An 18,088-nucleotide genomic window follows, 5' to 3' on the forward strand; every position below is an offset into this window, starting at 1 on the left:
CAATGACGGAGCGCAGCGGATTCCACGCATCGAAACAAAAGCCGAAAATGTGCGAATGTGTAAATAATAATTCTGGGAAGTCAATTTCCTTTTGAACTTCAATCGCCGGCGAACGCTTCGCTTTCTCCTTATTTGAAAACCCGACCGAAAAGTGTTGGCGCAAACACCCGAGTCGTACGCGGCGTGAATTTCGCGTCCATTTCTGAGGCAAATTTAGGATCTTTTTCATGCAAATTTGCTGCTTTTGTTTCCTTCTCCGAATTTTGCCCCGCCCTCTAAAACAATCGATATTTACGCGTGGCCCGAGTACACGTCGTGGATTTTTATGCTGATCAAAAGAACAATTGGAATTGTCATTGTGATCGGCGCGCGCGTGAAAAGCGACGTTTCCCGCTTTTGCCGGCGCGACTCTCATCTTTTCTTCGTCTTCTTCTGCTTTTCTTTTCTTTTTCCCGGCGTTGCCCGTCAGGCGCCTGACGGGCAATCTTCCCAAAGTGCCGACTCTGCCCGTCTCGCTGGCGACTTTCTCCGGTTTCTCCGCGCCGGCCTGGATGGCGTCGCGCTGCAGCAACACGTATGTCCGCCACCAGGGGGCGCCGCGCCGGGTTCCATGCATGCGACTTGGCGTGTGGCCTTTGCGATATCCGTGTTCACTATCGTGCATACGAGGCCCGTGTTTGGTTCGAGGCATCGTCTAAAACGTGGGACGCCTGCCGCTTTGCATGGTCCCGGTCTTGGTCCCGGTCTTGGTTCTATGCATGTCTGGCGCTACGCTGGGTCGAACCTTGGCGCTCTCGATTGTCTGTGCTTGCTTTCATGTTGCTTTTCTGTTTTGTTGAAGACGTGACGGTGCTTTTCTTGGTCCCGTGTTTGACGCTTTGAAACCCTGCCGCCGTTCGTCCTGAGCCGACTCGAGCGGCCAAACGGCGGCAGGGTATTTGCGTTGTGGGCGTGGCACGGCTCACGGTTCGGCCTGTCAGGTCTGTGCTTTGGCCGATGGTTCGATACTTGCTATTGTTTGGCGCAATGCATGCTAGACGGCGTGGGGCGTGCGTGGCGGAAGGCGATGCCTTCACTTGGCGCTCCGCCGGCGTTTGTGCTTCGCCGGCACGTACGCGTCTGTTTACAATTGAAGCCGGGGTGTGTTTTTAGTTGCGGCAATTGGTTCGTGTCGGGCTCGTTCCGCGTGGAACGCCGCTTCCTGTCAGCGAGATGTGGTCTCGTTGTTCACGCGATGCACGGCAGTCAACGCGGCACCGAACAAGGCCAGCTTCCAAAAATCAACCGTACCTTGTCAAAAAATATCCGGAGGTCAAAGCCCGTGGCGTGTTTTTATTTTGGAATTGTTCCCGACGTAACGGCCGACTCGACCCGCCTTGCAGAAGGATTTGCGTACCGTCGTCAACGAGGCAAAATCATCCCGAAGTCGCCTTCCGATCGCCGATTGGGGCTGATCTCAAATGACGTTAAAAAGAAAGAAAAAAAAAATAGAAAAAAAAAATGACGTCACGGCAAAATAACAGCGTAGGACACGCGCGTGCACATCTGGGACGACGACGACGACGTCCCAGATGTGAAATTTCCACATGCTTCAATCGACAAACACGCTTTGGAGCAGCTTAAACGCCGGCTGACATGCCGAGACCTCAACGTGGGCGGGAAGAAAGCAGTTTTTTGGTCGACAGGTCGGATTTATTGCAAGATGGCCGCTGCCGCTGCGCTCGCGATGACTGCTAATATCGTTTTAGTCGCTTATTTTCACCAAAACATTTGAAGCTTACCTTTGCCCGAGTGGCCGAGTGGCGACGCAGTGACCGCTCACTTCTTAGCGACACTCATCAACGAGCGTGTTTTTGTCGGCGGAGGTTACCTTTTAAAACATCCGTGATGCCGTAGCGCCGATACTTCATATCGATTTTCACATCGACGCAGCAGCGGCTTCCGTTGGTAAACTCGAGGCCTTTTTGGTGCATTTACACCAGGATGTGTTGTAGCTAGCATGTTGTAGCGCTAGCATGTTGTAGCAGGCAGCTAGCAAGGCTAACGCCGAGAACGCAGACGCTACCTGCAATCGATCGGTTCTGGATTTTCAGCCGCCGGCCCGTTTCCACCCACCAAATGTCGAGCGCCAATGTCGGTGTCTTCGGTGACGTTTTTCACTGCCGTTTCATTGCACGCGCTCGAACCCGACGGCTCTGGAAACTCCCTTCATTCGATCCTGGTCACAACATCGCCAGTCGCGTCGCGGCAGACGCCAAAGCGGCAGAGCTTCGTTGCAACCACGATACGTCTGTTAAGTCCATTTATGGTGAAATAGCGAGCCCGTTCGCAAGTTCTGCCGCGTACGAACCCGCGCCCTCGCTCGCCTGCCTGCCGCGTTCCTTGTTGGAAAAGCAACTGGCCACGCCCCTTGCGCTGTGCGCGCTTCTACAAATAGTAGTGATGAGGGCATAATTGTTAATAATTGCGTTTCCTCAATGGTGGCGTTTTGGTCGGCAAAATTGCAAGATTGGTCGCCAACGCCTTCTGTTTTAATAATCGTTCTTTTCTTTAAATACTCGATTATTCGCCCGAAAAGCAAAACGTTCGCTCGCTGCAGCCCGACGTCCGTTTGTCGTTGTTTTGTTCTTGACGTTTCGTTTTCCCAAACTTGAAGCAACCGCGTCCATTCGCTCATCGTTCATTTCGCCGCTTCGCCGTCCGTCCCTCAAAAGTTGTTCCGAAAGGCCGCGAAGGACTTTTGCCGTTTTCTTCTCCACTTTTTTTCCCCGAGTGAAGAAAAGCAGAAGAAAGTGTTTGAGGTCATCGCGCGAGCGCACAAAAGCAACGTTCGGAGGCTGAAAGACGTTTGAAGGACGTTCGCAGTTGAAGGGATGCGAAGTGGAAGCCATAAAAAGCCGCAACGGTTTGGGTGCGAGCGAGGCCGCCGGCAAAGCAAACCTTTTGTGCTTTTCACAACGACGGACGGCCCTTAGCTGCTATTTTCTCTTTCAACTTGATCTCGCTATTTTTTTTTATTCTGCAAAGCAAACCCAGAAAAAAAAAAAAAAAGCTGAAAGAGTCAACATGACTTGATGTCAATGTTGGATTATTATTATTTTTATAACAATCGCACGTGTTTGCAGTCAACTATTTGAAGTCGTCCTGAACTGGACTGCGAGGGCGCGAGAGGTCGTTGTCCGGCGAAGGTGGGCGGGGCTCGGGTGCGGATGGAAACGCCTCAAGTCGCCGGTTTGTGCTGGTCGGGTCTGCTTGCGTTCATCGGAACCTTCTGGCAGCAACTTTGGACTTCATGCAAGTCCACGTGTTCAAAACAAAAAACACCGTTTGATAAGAGACATATGGGGACGTGTCCCGTTGGCCGGTGGACCTTGTCAGATCCCAGCACCGACCGTGTCCGTGTTTTAGACTTTGTCGCTGTGCCTGTCCATGATTCTTTTCTCCAATCTGGCGTATTAACAACTTTTTTTGTTGTCAATGAAATGATTCGAAGCAATTCATGTCTCGAACGTCGCACTTGATTCTGTCCATCATTCGGTTTACGTGCCACGACCCTGACCGGGACCAGCTCCAAGTTCGCACCCCACTGCCATGTTCTTGAACCTGACCAAGTCCCAACCCCGGGTGCAGACCCCGTCCAGGACCAGGACCAGGACCAGGACCGCGACCTGACGCGCTTCGCCAGTTTTTTGTCTTCACTCGACCGTCCGTCCAAATTCTGCTCGCTTGGTCTCCTTTCGACGATCTTCATCTCTTGAGTGCGTTTGGTTCTGATGATCTTCGATCTTCATTTGGTTCTGATGCCCGCCAAAGCAATCGAGTGAAAGTTTGCGGCGTCAATTGAAGACGAACCCTTTTTTTTTCCCGAGGGACTCCCAACGAGAGCTCAGGGACGGAACGCCGTCCGGTTACCGTGGCGACCGCACGGCTAACCTGCTAACTTCCTGTCCGTCGGCGGACATGTTGAGGGCCAAGTTGTTGGCGTCGTGTTACTTGGGGGTCCGTTGGGGGTGTTTTTGCCAAGGGGGGGAAAAAAACAGCACTCAGACCACATTCTGCGCTTCGTGAAAAGCTGCAAAGAGACGGGAAAAAAAAAAAAGAAAAAACAAGCTGCCACTTCATTAGTGAGCACAGACGGGGGAGTGGGATCGGCCCGTCCCCCCTGGGGGCACAGGGGCGTGAGGGAGGGGGGGGGGGGGCTTCAGGGGAGAGCCCCACTAATTAGACATGAGGGGGCTAACCCGAAGCCTCGCCGCCGCCGCCGCCACTTGTTGGGGTGCTCGTCTTTTAAAGGCCAAGCGAGAAGAACGAAGGCCGTTTATTTTATTTTAAGACTCCCCCCCCTCCACCCCTCCCACCACCAATTCTTCCCCCTCCCTCATGGCTGCTGTACACTTGCACGTCGGGTTGTCACCTGCCAGCGACGGCGAGATGTCTGTCGGTCCTTGAACGCATCGCGAGCACGGGCACAGGCACGAGCGCGCTCGCTTCGTGTCCATTTGTTGTGGTTGCGCAATACCGCGTGTGACACGGCCACGCCACGCGGTCGACAGGACACTTCATTAGGTACACTGTCGACGATAGATGCTGTTGCTTGTTATTTTTTTATGAGATTATTTTTCATAAGGGTTTCAAAATCGGTGCGATAACTTTGAGTTTGTTTAAAGTTCCTTTAACATTTTTTTCAACTGCCGATGAATGACGCGTTCCAAAAGATCGCAGTCATCCATTTGACGAGAGCGGCGGGCAGCTCTAAAGGGTCCTCGCAGCCCGGACCACGTTGGGGTTCTTGCACGTTGGGTTACCGGCACATTCGAATTCCAATCTTTTTGAAAATGCCACATATGGATTTTTGTCTTTTTCTTTATTTTCCTTTTTTGGGTGTGATTGCAAAGCTCAATGAGTTTTGGTCAATGTTAAGACCCTCAAAAAAATCACCGTCCTTTTGAATTTTTTGCCAATGAATTGCCCCGATTGGCTTTTTTTTTTAAGTATAAATGTACTCATAGCGCAATATTGCTTTTATTGTCCATAGACGACATCGAAAATAAATAAATAGTACATGGCTAGGTCTGATGCCACTGAACATTTTCATTGGTCAAATGTAAAAAACAAATATATATATTCATAAACTTAGTTATCATGCTTATAAAAAGTATCCAAATTTTGTACAAAATACTGTATGTGGGAAATATGAAACGCAAAATATGATGCCCCGCCCCCATCATATAGTATTTGGAAAACTCAACAACAAAAAATCCGCTGTTGATGGCGCAGGTCACTGCTCAGGCCCTAATAATAATAATAATAATAATAATGCATATATTTGTGGAGACTGGGCTCAAATTGTATTTTACAATTGTTTAAAAGTGACTTCATGTTAAAGATGACTCTTAATGTGAAAAGAAATTTCGCTGGGCTGTCACGTCTTACAAATGCAGTTATGCGCCATCTAGTGGCAGAAAAAGGACCAACACAAATCAATATCACACAGGGTTGTTTTTTTTTTACAGTGTAGGACATCTTTTTAATATGAACTCAATTTCATGAATTATTATGAATTGACTATCAATGACTAAAAGATATTTCTAGTTTCCACTTTTGAGTATGAAAAATTAGAAAAAAAGTATTTCATTGTACATTTAGAAGAGATGTAAAATTTGCGATTAATTGTGAGTTAACTATTCATGCTATCATCGCATTCGCTGCCATTGACGGCTATCGACGTCAAAAATTCATTTGAACTATTTCTATTAGTTTCACATTTTTTTCCACTTTTGTTAACAAGAGTATGAAAACCTAGAATTTTTTTTATTGTACATTTAGAACAGATGTCAAATTTGTGATCAATGATGAGTTAACTCGCCGTCAATGGCAGTGAGTGAGTTAATTGGGATTATTGTAATCGCCTGACACGCCTCCTTTTGGCATTAATAGTTCTTTTTTTTTGGATTTCCCGCTCGCATGCCAAAGCGTGAGTAAGGAAACGTCAACGATTTGCAGCCTTTCGCTGCCCGCAGTCGGGTTCGGTCAATTTGCCGCAAACGGTGACGCTCGACTGTGTGCAAAAAATGGAATTTGAATTTGAAATTGAATTGCAAATCAAAAAGCCACCAGCATTGACGTTCTGTGCCAGAAACGGCTCGGCCACGTCGGAGGATCTCTTCTGGAAGCTGAACGCGCTCCAGATGTTCGTGTTGGACCTGAACTGGCCCGAGGCCGAGTTCGCCAAACATCTGGAGCAGAGGCTCAAGCTGATGGCCAGCGACATGATGGAGGCCTGCGTCAAGAGGTGGGCCGCACGTCACTCGCCGTTGCTTCCGAAGCTCACGTCGGGTTTGACCCCCCCCCCCCCCCTCCTCCCCCCCTCGGCCCCCCCGGCAGGACCAAATGCGCCTTTGACGGCAAAATGCAGAAAGCCACCAAGTCGACGGACTTCCGCGTGCCGCTGAGCGCGTGCACCATGTTGAACATCCTGATGGACGCCAAGAGGCAGTGCTCCAAACTCTGCGTGCTGGACACCGGGCACGAGGTACGACCGACGGCAAACTCGTTGAATCCTGATCTTGCCGAGATCGGAACCGTTGGATTCAGCGTGACTGGAGAGTCAATCCAAGCACGTTACGATATGTTGAGCACGACAGCTGCGACTTGATGATTATTTGAACTTCTTTGCTCCCAAAAACGTATGAAAACGTTCTATTTTAAATACTGCTGTGGTCCCAAAAACATATTTATACGTTTTTTTAAAAATGTGTTTTCTTCATGCTCGAATCCAGAAGGCTTTGATGCAGCCTCTGAACTGAAGAGAAAGCTTAAAGCAACGCTAATTGTTACAAAAACGGCCAGCAGGTGGCAGCAGAGTATAAGAGATCAGCCAGGGCCATGTTGCAACAAGCTCTTTTTAAGTGTTTTCAACAGATTTGTGAATAATGATGAAACTTTGCTATATTCTAACACTAATTGTTGCAAAACGGAAAAAGATAGAAATATACTATTTTTCCTGATGAAAAAAAAGACACTAATCTTTCTTTTGGTAGTTTTTATAGCAATAGAACAGAATATTTGGTGGGCCTGGCAAAATCGGTCAAAATCCAGTAAAACAGCCGGGAGAGAAGGGGGTTGCTTCCGGCAAAATGGCTGCATGGGAGTGAATGCGTTAATAATCGATTGATCTTATTTTTGGGTTAATTGGATAAGAAAACATTTCCACACCTTTTTTCACAAAACGGGAAATAATCAAAACTAGACATTTGCAAACCTCTGCTTTTATTTTGGAAAGCAACAATCGATATTTTTGCCGATTTTCTAACAGACCACGCCAGTAGTGGAAACCAAATCCATTTGTTTGTGCATTTGATGTACTCTGAATTTGAAATCCTGTCCTTTTTTGAAAAAAAAATTATGATTTAAAAAATATATATGAAAAAAAGAGTAAATTGATTAATTGATAGAAATATATTGTAAAACGATGGCCATAATTTGTCTTGTAACAAAATGCTTTTGAAGTGTGAAGCAAAAATGCTTGAAAGATCTTCAGACGCGACGCCAAATGTGGGCGGGGCGTCGCTGATGGCAGGCGAGCGAATCGTCAGGGACGGCAAATGTTGTTTGCTAAAAGCTTGCGGGGTCGTCGTTGGGGTCAAACGCCGGCATCAGCCGCTAAAGCCGTCAGCCTTTCATCCGCGCACGCCGACGCGTGATTGGCCGCCGGGCCGGCGTCAGGCGGCGGCCTTGACGGCAACGACGGCGGAAATCAACGACGGCAGCTTCGCCTCCGTCTGCCACGCGGCAAAAATCAAGAAGAGCAAACAAGACAAAGGGCTGATGCGTGCATACGTCAATTATATATATATATATTAGGGATGTTAAAAATAGGACTTGAAATATTCATGTGATGTTGAAAACTTGTCTAATTGTCTCCTCCTTTTGTTTTGTCCTGGTTTGTCTGTCCGTCCACATCACTGTTGGACTCTCAGACGGACATACAATGGGTAAGTTTCTACTTCCTGTTTTTTTTTCCCGCCAAACACAAATGCTGTTTTTTGTTTTGTTTTTTACATGAATCCCGATGGAAAGTGCAATGTCAATAGTTTGTCGTTTTAGAAGACACAAATCAGGACTTTTAATCATGTTTGTCTTTTTCTTGAAAGTGCGCAATTTGTTTTGTGTATTTTTTTTTTTATAAAAATAAAATACATTTAATTAGAAAATTTTACATTTACATACATAATCTTTTGTGTAATTTAAAAAAAAGAACTCACGACAATGCGAAATTTTGTTTTCTAAGTTTTCTAAATTAAATGTTTTGTGTATTTATTTTTTTTTTGTATTAATTTTTTTTTAAAGTAAATAAAAATTGAATTAAATTACTATTTAAAAGAAATAATGTTTTGTGTAGTTAAAAAAAATTAATCAGTGGTTTTCTTTTTAGGAAAGTACAACATTAAATGTTTTGTGTAGTTTTTTTTAATTTAAAAAATAACACTAAATTAAAATTTAGAAAATTTAAATGAAAAAAAATTACATTTAACAAATTTTAATTAAAAAAAATGTTTTGTGTAATTTAATTTAAAAAAAGAACTCAGGACAAGGCAAAATTAAACGTTTTGTGTAAAATTTAAATTAAATTACAATTTTCAAAAATGTTTTGTGTAGTTTAAAAAAACTCTTTATAGGAAAGTGCAATATTGACAGTTTGTTATCTTTTTAGGTAAGGTCAAAAATTCCAACATCTGGATAATTATCTTCTTTTCATAAATGTCATCTCATCTTTTGCAGAAAGTGCAACATAAATAGTGTCAACAACAACAATCGGTCTTTCTCTTAAAAAAAGTGCAATATACCGTAGTTCCTTTTTTTTTTTTTATATATATATAAAAAGGCAACATCAGCAGTTTGACTTCATTTTAGGAAAGCGCCACAGCAAACATGTTGACAAACGTTAACAAATTCATATCAGTAGCCTTGACGTCCACTCGCCAGAGGCTGAGCTGCACTGTGTTTGTTTACAGAGTAGCATGTGGCTACGTTGCTTGTTCCCTTTGCTCACGTCTGGTGTGCCGTCACATACGAACCCGTAAATGCAGCTCCATCTTGTGAGGGGTCACGTGGACGAGGACATTTTGTGCTTCGCGAAAGGGAGGGGGAGGGTTTAAAAAAAAAACAGGAGCCGGCGCCGGCGACCTCGTCAGACCTGCAATTTGTCAGCGATCCCCGGGCTTTGTTGATTGACATTTTTTAATTTGGGTTCTCTTTATGGGGCGTCTGAAAGGCCATTGTGGCGCCATTCAGCAGGGGGTCCCCCTCGCCCCCCCGCCCCCTCCCAGCCCGCCAGGAAAAAGGTGGCATGAATATGTTTTTTTGGAGCGGACGCGAAATGGCGGATTAATTGAATCTGCCGCGCCGGCGGCCGACGGGCGACGGGCCGGCCGAGGCTGTGCTAATTGTGCCGCGGCACACACAAAAAAAACCTTGGCATTCCACCGCGTCATTCACGCACCCGCAAGCTGCACTCCATTAGCTGCTTAACGCGCCTGAACGCATCTCGGCCAGTCGTTCATTTGCGCCTTTTCATGTCGCGGGCGCACACACTTGGGCGAACGTCCACTTCAAATCCCCTTGCACTGAGTCGAGGTTTTTTTGTTTGTTTTTGTGCTTTGCTTTATTTTGTTTGTTTAATTCGTTTTTTTTTTTTTTTTTTTTTTTTGTATTTGTCAAGTGTAAGAAAAAACAGATGCATAAGTATTAAATTATTAAGTGAAAAAACCTTCCTGGCCAACTTCTCTGACATGAATGAAACCAAATGCTAGCCACTCGTTGCTACAGCTAATGCTAAGTACTGTTGCTATCTCGGTTCAACGCAATTCATTAGCAGTTAGCATCTGCGCCAACTTCCTGGTTCCACTTTGCGCTTCTGCTCCTTTTTTGGCTCGGATCGGAACTGAGCTGCGTTACATTGTTTGTCCACTTTTTAGAAGCCGTTTAGCTCCAGCGCAGATTAGCCCCACTCGACCAATCGACCAATCGACCAATCGACCAATCGACGCCGAATGCATTCCGCCCACAGATTGTTCGTTTTGCTCCAATAACTTTTCCCGGGTTAATTCTTGTTGCTTCGCACCTGCATCATCCTCGCCGATGTGAAAACGAGATACAGTACATCAGCCCAGCGAGCCGACATGTCTGCGCGGCGGCCATATTGGTGGGGGGGCGACGTTCCCCACAAAAATGAGTGGTCACTTGCTCATTTCCCCACCAACCGTTTTGGGCGGGATCCATTCGATCCCGCAGCGTTTGTTTGAGCAAGTGGCGCCGCGCGTGTTCCCGTCGGTGCCGTTTGCAAATGAAACAAATGCATTTGGCGTTTCCCGCAGCAACAGTACCACTCCAAAATCGACGTGCTGATCGACGACGCCTTCAAAGACACGACGTCTGCGCTCGTATCCAAGGTAACAGCAAAAGCTCTCTTTCTGGAAACGATTGTGTTTGTTTTCATTTGTTCTTATTGGCAAACTTCAGTCCGGCTTTCAACCCAAAAGTGCATTGAGGCTCCGATGCCGACGATTCGTGAGCCGGATCGGACATATTGATTCCGGTACCGATCGCGTGGTCCAATCAAGCGCTACTTGAACTTTAAACATGAGCTGCTTTTTTTTTTTTTTTTTTTTAGGTTTCTTATACGCATAAACATATTTTACGAAGGAGTTTCTGGTTTGCCGTGAAGCGAGTGCAGCGGTGAGGAAAGTGGGAGGGGCTTGCTGGCTGCTCTCCAATTGGCTGCTTGCAAACTGCAAAATGTGAGCTGCGGGTGATCAGTTGTCGCGATCGGCAAACGCGACATGGGAATCGGACAATCACGATTGCGGCACAAAATCGAACGCATTCGCTTTTTATTGTGCTTACAATATTATAAAGCAGGACGCAAAATTGAAAAGTCTCAAGTTATTTCCATCCATATTTTATTATAAATTGAAAACCAGATAAACAGTTAACTCTAATGTACTGCATGTTTACGATTTTACAATATGTTTTCAAATGGCAACATATTGTAAGGTTGAATTATTATTATTTTTTTATTGGTTTCTTCAAATAAGTTTACTTTTTTTTTTCCATTCAATGTGTGTGTCATGTTAATGTGTTTAAAATGGAAACGAGCTGCGATCGTGTATTCATTCATGTGTGTGTGTGTGTGTGTGTGTGTGTGTGTGTGTGTGCGTGTGCGTGTGCGTGTGTGTGTGTGCGTGGTGTAGTTGTGCGCGGTGTTGGACACGGTTCTGTCCAAGCTGTCCAGATACGACGAGGGAACTTTGTTGTCGTCCATCCTCTCCTTCACGGTCAGCACACGCCCGAAATATCTTTTTGTTTTTTTGTCATCATCTTTTCCGTTCCACTCACTTCCTTTTCTTCCTTTTCTTCCTCTTCTTCCTTTTCTTCCTCTTCTTCCTTTTCTTCCTTTTCTTCCTTTTCTTCCTTTTCTTCCTTTTCTTCCTCTTCTTCCTTTTCTTCCTTTTCTTCCTTTTCTTCCTTTTCTTCCTTTTCTTCCTCTTCTTCCTTTTCTTCCTTTTCTTCCTTTTCTTCCTCTTCTTCCTTTTCTTCCTTTTCTTCCTTTTCTTCCTCTTCTTCCTTTTCTTCCTTTTCTTCCTTTTCTTCCTTTTCTTCCTCGTGTGAAGGTGCGAGCAGCTGCCAAGTACGTCGAACTTCCCGTAAGTTGTTGTTTTTCAATCATCATCCTACTTTTTGTGTGTGTGCGTGCGCGTGCACGTGCACGTGCACGTGCGCTATCAGACACAAATGGATAAAATTTTCATGCATGTTTTGAAAAAAATGTAAAGAAGTATAAAAACGAACAAATGTCAAATGTGTCAGTTAGCTCGTTGGCTAGCTCGTTTGTCAGTTAGCTAGTTAGCTCAGTGACTCCCAATCAGATGCCGACGCCCACAAGTGATGCAATATCAACTCATTTGTCAATGAGCTATTAATTAAGAACATATTTTAGTTAAAAAAAAAGATTGCATTAACGCAGATTATTCGCATGATTGCGTTTGACGTTCAGAATATTTGTTGGCGTCAAACCATTGAGGTCGTTTTGTGTCCCTTTTTTAATGATGCAAGTAATGAACTGATTAGGAAAAAGAGCAGGATGCAGCGGATCCAAAAATGCCGAAGACGTCCTCGTCGCGTGAAACGTTCGCACGCAGCGGCTGCTCTAAATATTTGGCAGGCAAAACATTTGGATGAAAAATGCCTTTTTAATCGATTCATTGTAAGATGATGATTCATCGGATTTGAAAAATGAATCGTTTGACAGCTCAACTTTTGTTTTACTTCTTCCGACGGACGTCATTTCTCTTTGCAACTTCTTCCATTTGCATGCAGCAGAACAGCGAGAGGCTGCTTCGCCGCGTTTGCTTTGAACTTTGGCCTTCAGCGGGTCCGACCGCGTTTGTGTACAATCGGCATTTCTCGAATGCGTTCGAGTGAACGATGTCAAATGACAGTTTGTCAGTGAGAACATTTGATTTCTTGTGTATCAAAGCGCAACAACGAACGCGACGGCGCTCTCGCACGAACATCTGCTCCGAAGCCAGCTTGTTGAGCAGCGGCCACGCCCACCTGACCAGCGTACGATTACGCAGCTGACATGATCTGAAGGCGCTGCCGTAGTTTTCCTTAATCCCCCCCGCCCGGCCGCCACAAAGCCAACCCCCGTCCTCCATTTTGTTCTCGGGTTCCCGCGCTGGCTTCCCGTGAAATTATAATGTAACCTGCGCCTCCACCTCCGCCGCGGCCCGCTCTTTTGTGTGCCGGCAACCTGAGGCGGCTCAGCTTCCTCCGCAGCTGCTGGGAAGAAGTCACGAGACACCGTCAATGGTCGCAGGTGCGAGCGTATTTAAAAGACCTTGAAAAGACGCTTTTCCCGCCTTCTGTTTGTCTGGAAACAACACAAAATGGTTTTCACTCTCGGGGCATCGCAACTAAAACGGAGACCACGTGAAAGGAAATTGTGCAAATGTCGGCGGAGGACGGCGCGGCCGTGTCCATTTGGACCCACCAAATTGAATGCACTGTAAAAAAAAAATGTCTGTAGAATTAACGTTGAATTTCTGTGACGTGAAAAAAAAAAACTTTCAATACAAAAATGTCATTTACATTCATATGTTGTAAATCTCAGAAGACCAAAAACACAACTGTTGATTTGACAGTAAGAACATTTTAAAAATAATATTGAATGTACACTGTAAAAAAAAAAAAAGGAAATCCATATTTTTTTACAAAAAATCTGCCAGCTGTGGTTTTACAAGCAAAACGAAGTTCTTTAAAACAAATCTACTGTTTTTACAGAAAAAATGGCAGCTGTAGTTGCCAGAATAATTCTGTAAAAAAGTGTGTATTATGTATCCGTAAAAGTGTCAACTTTTGGATTCAACAATTCGTCCATTTTATCTTAATTTTAGTCCAAGAAAACTTTTTTTTTAGTCAACCCAAACTGTCAACGTTTTCGTCTCGTTTGTCGTTTTACGCGTGTACATTTTTCTTGTCAGCAGATAATGTTGAACATTTTGGATCTAAAACTATTTCATATAAAATGTTCTCTCATCTTTTGGATGAAAAACAACTTGACGCACAATCAGCGTATATTAACAAATGCTACAAGCTAGTAAGTTAGCCAGCATTAGTTAGCGGTCGCATTAGCATTGTTGTTGGAACGTTACAGCCGTTAGCTTAATGTTACGTTCGAACTATTATTGACTTCTTTTTGTTTTTTTTACCTTTCGTCGTGAATCCACTTCCTGTCTGTCCCGTGTTGCACTCGTTAGCTGCAGATTTGAGGGGGGGGGGGGGGGGGGGGGGTCACATGACTGATCAAATCTTTTTTGTTCATCAACTAAAATGTCCATTAATTTGAGTCCAAGTGAAGAACATTTTCATCTCGTCGATTTAGTCCCACTTATTGTTTATTAATGCGAGTTTTTCTCTCGTCTCGTTTTAGTTTGGTGAAAAATGTGAGTTGATGAAAAAAAAATTTTTTTTTCGTTTCTGTTGACAAAATGAAAACTAGCGAACACAATATTGTGTTGGTTTTTGAAAGCCGGTCTGCCGGCAATATGGCTGCCGGCGAAGTGTGAAAGCGCGTACGAAGGCTGCAACTGCGGCCGCGTCTCGAACCCGTCGCGCGTCTTTGTCACCTCGTCGGCGTGAGACGACGCGCTCGGGGAAAAGATTGGCACTCCGCCTCGGGGGGTTTCGGACCAAGATGGGGATTAAACGTCTCGGGTGACGCGCGCGCACATTCGATAGCATGTTATCCCGCCGCGGCGTCTACTTTTGTCTGCTTATTTAAAAAGTGTGTCAACGTGCGCGCATACCTCAGCGTTTTGTTCCTCAGGCCGATGTTGACGTCTTAATAGGCGACATTTTCGACAACATTTGAGTCGGGTTTCTCACGGGTGCTTTTGTCGGACCTTCCGTTCCCGCTCGGACTAGCGCGGCGGCTAACAACCGCTTAGCATATGCACGGAGATGAATTGTGGCCAAAGGGTACGAATCCACGGGATTTATGTTGCCTTCATGTGCGATCCGAAAGATGGTAAAAAACCACACGTTGAGTAGAAAATTGCACTTGAATGTCCCCTCGTGTCGTATTTTCCACCGGACGACTGGGAACTCATTTTCGCACCCGAGTTTCTGTTCAAGTTTCAACATGGCGGAGAGCGCCGGGGGATTCGTGAGGCAAGAAATGTTATGAGGACGTTTTACAATCTACGCGATTACGCAGCGTACACGATTCAATGTCCCGCTCGTCACAACTCATTATTTGCCATCATTGTTTGGTTTTACGAGCAAAGACTGTCAGCTGCCATTTTTTTTTTTTTTGGGTACAACAACAAAAGCACATGAACAGAACTCAGTCATAATCGGGAGTTTCCTCGTCGTAAGGTCCATCTTTCCCATAGCACGTGAAGGCGGGGTGAGACCGGACGTGAGGGGCGGGACTTAAACCGGAAGTGAAGAGGCGGGGCTTGGGCCGGAAGTGAAGAGGCGGGGCTTATACCGGATGTGAGGGGCGGGACTTAAACCGGAAGTAAAGGGTCCTGACTTAGACCGGGAGTGAGAAGGGGCAGGACAGGAAGTGATGTCACACCTGTCCAAAAGTTTGACAAGAAGTAGATGGTTCATCTCTCTCACCTGAAGTGTCCTTGATTCCTCCACACCTGAGAATTTGTTTCCATATCGAAACGTTTTAGCAGGGCGACTTTTTGACAATGTTGTTGTTTGCGTGGAAGCAAAAGTTGCCGCGCGTCCCGGCGGCGTTTCTTTTGTGGCCGCCGCGTTCGTCACTGACGAGCGAGGACGCTTTTGCTGACGGAAAAGAAAAGTTGTGAAGCTCGTTTGTGTTTATTGACCGCAAAGATGAGAAGCTGACGTGCGTGTTTGACGGCCATCTTTGATGGTCTGTCGTCTGGCTGACGTTTGTGACAGGCGGGCGTGTCCGCCGGCCGCTCGTCAAACCTTTGCTTCTTCCTGCTTGTCCCCCCCTCCCCCCTCGCTCCCCCCCCCCCCTTCAATTGGCACGGACACCAGCCCAGCAGATGCCCCTGCGGTCATGTGACCCCACTTTAACCTCTTTTTCCCGCCCGCTGGTCCGTCTGAATTACAAACGCCTGAATGAGCGCCGGCGGCGTGTCACTCCCTGTTAAGGCCGTCTCGCGCGGCTGCGTTTGTTGCGTCACACGTCAAGCGCAACTTTTGCTCGCGTTGCGCTTGACGACCAAAACTCCGCCTTCGATCCTTCGAGCTGCCTTTTTGACTCCATCGCGTGAAGCTTTGCGTGTTTGTCTTGTGGCGGCGTCCTCGTTTAGGATGTGACGTGACGCGCTGCGGTGATATACCAATGATGCCCCCCCCCCACCACAAGCCCCCCCCCCCACCTCGTCTTTCCCCCCCGAGGGCCGCGCAGACTGTGAAAGATGTCAAAGCGATTACAAAACGCGTTCGACTTGTAATCTCCCCTGACAACGAGAGTGTGAATGAGGAAATCGCTCGGGAGTGCGTGCGTGCGTGCGTGCGTGCGTGCGCGTTCGTGCGTGCGTGCGTGCGTGCGTGCGCGCGTGCGTGTCAGCATGCGGCGCACACACAAACTCATCAGGTCTTTGGTCTGTGCCGACGACCCCCAAATGACTCACTTGTTGAGGCGCACCAACTAATAACATTCTTTAGCAGTTGCACTGATTGACATGAAATTTGGTGTCAAGGACGCGTGCCTGGAATTGAACAGGAAGTCGGCCATTTTGGTTTGAAGCAGACAAGGTAACAAGCCCTCCGGAAATGAAGGTCTTTTCAGAGGTTTTACTTTTGCGACCTCCTCCAAGGAATTTTTTGTGTTCCCACACGATTCCACTCCAGGCACATAAGAATGAAATCGTACCTTTGACACAATCGCGATGTCATTTCTTATGAAATATGAGTTCTTTCGGTGGCTATTTTTCTTACCCGGAAGTCAAACGCTGGGTTCAGTCAAACCCCGCCTCCCCCCCCCCCCCGTGGCTGCCGCGCCCCTCCCACGAAACATACCGATAGGTTTTAAGCCGATTTTCAAAATGGACTCTCGATTTCACGGCCTGCGTTTCGTCAAACCGCGTGGTTTTCTCCGGTTGGGAGGGGCCGGCGCTTGGAGAGCAGAATCGCTCGAGTTTCTCGTACAGGGCCGAGGCAGGAAAACCCAACTTTGGTCATGATTTTGGGGAAGAAATTAGCATTTAAAGATGGCTGCAAGCTCCCAAAAAGTCGGTCTTTCGTTTTGCAGTCCCTTTCGAAGTTCGTCATCGAACGCGTTCAACAACCGCGAGTCGTTTCCTGCGTGTATGAAATCATGTTTGTTTGCATGCTGGACAGAAATCGGGCGCGGACCTGGCCGACACGTACGTGACCTTCGTGCGGCAGAACCAGGACATCCTCCGCGAGCGCATCAATGACGAGCTCTACATCGACAGAGTCTTTGAGGTGAGTCACCTGCTGCCCCCCCCCCCCCCCCCCCCGCGCGCCCCCCTCCTTGGTAAATGCTAAATTCCATTTCACTTCCTCTTAATGTTTTCCTTCCTCCTCCTCCTCCTCCTCGCGTCCGTTTGACGGCCGCTTTGCTACCTGGACGCCTCTTTTCCTTCGCCTTTAGCGCGACTTCCTCCTGTTTGTTGTCTTTCGCTCGTCTTGAATTGTGAAGAAGAAGAAAACCGCGCCTCCTTTCAGGCAACGTGGCGCCCAGCGGGCCCGCGTTTTTTATCGCCCGCTTGTGTTCACGCCGCACTCGCACACAAATATCGTCCCGATGGTCCCACGCTGTTCGTTTGTCTTCCTGCGCGGCGCCGCGTTGAAAATATTTTAGTGAGGAGTTGTCAAACACGCGCGCCGATCGATGGGGCGGACATGACGCCTCGGACCTCGCCGCGCATTAGGAGCACAAAGCGGCCCGGCCGCAGATTACCGCTGCTGCCCGCGGGCGCGTGCGCGCGTGCGGGGGTGCGGGGGTCTCCCTAATGGGCCCCACGAGCGTCCAGTCACGCTCGGAGGCCTGCCGACCCGTCTCCGCTCGGCCCCTCGCCGCCCATCACACTTGCAGCGAGCGAGCGGCCATTTTGTGCGAGTGTGATGAAGATAATGGAGCACATCATCTTCATCATCATCATCGTCGTGAGGTGAGCGTGCAAGAGGCTGAACAGGATTCATTTGAGGAAGGGGGTCAAGCCCCCCAGCCCCCCCCAGCCCCCCCCCCCCCCCCTCCAGGCTGCACGATCATCAAAACTTCTTCCTCTTTACTTTTGCTCGACTTTTTCTTTCCTTTGCGCGACCTCGCCTTTAATTATGCTTTTATTGCCACCATTTTGCTTTCAATGAATATTTTATTTAGGTATTTTGATTTCATGTTTATGTTTCATGTTATACAACTTGACGCCAATCTCCACAAATATATGCATTATTATTATTATTATTATTATAATTCCAACACTGTTAACCCGAAAAAGTCAGCTCATCGCTTGCTTCACTTTTTTTAATTGAACAATTCAAACGTTAAAGTTTTGCAGAACTTGAA

The 18,088-nt window shown here is 46.8% G+C and overlaps 1 protein-coding gene across 2 annotated transcripts in view; it reads left to right on the top strand.

Annotated features, from left to right (window-relative positions):
- Positions 1-18,088, top strand: part of cadps2 (Ca++-dependent secretion activator 2) — an 86,317-nt gene that overhangs the window by 61,204 nt on the left and 7,025 nt on the right. The window contains exons 20-27 of one of the 2 annotated variants that reach the window (XM_086073251.1): positions 470-574; positions 6,137-6,292; positions 6,385-6,532; positions 7,980-7,994; positions 10,377-10,451; positions 11,253-11,336; positions 11,673-11,705; positions 16,897-17,004. In XM_086073251.1, coding sequence (XP_085929377.1) covers positions 470-574; positions 6,137-6,292; positions 6,385-6,532; positions 7,980-7,994; positions 10,377-10,451; positions 11,253-11,336; positions 11,673-11,705; positions 16,897-17,004 — 724 coding nt within the window. The remainder of the gene's footprint in view (positions 1-469; positions 575-6,136; positions 6,293-6,384; positions 6,533-7,979; positions 7,995-10,376; positions 10,452-11,252; positions 11,337-11,672; positions 11,706-16,896; positions 17,005-18,088) is intronic. The other variant, XM_086073252.1, reaches the window with a different exon arrangement.

This window comes from Leptonotus elevatus, chromosome 4, assembly GCF_054856555.1.
Source record: "Leptonotus elevatus isolate MCC_2025b chromosome 4, RoL_Lele_1.0, whole genome shotgun sequence".
Taxonomy (NCBI): Eukaryota; Metazoa; Chordata; class Actinopteri; order Syngnathiformes; family Syngnathidae; genus Leptonotus; species Leptonotus elevatus.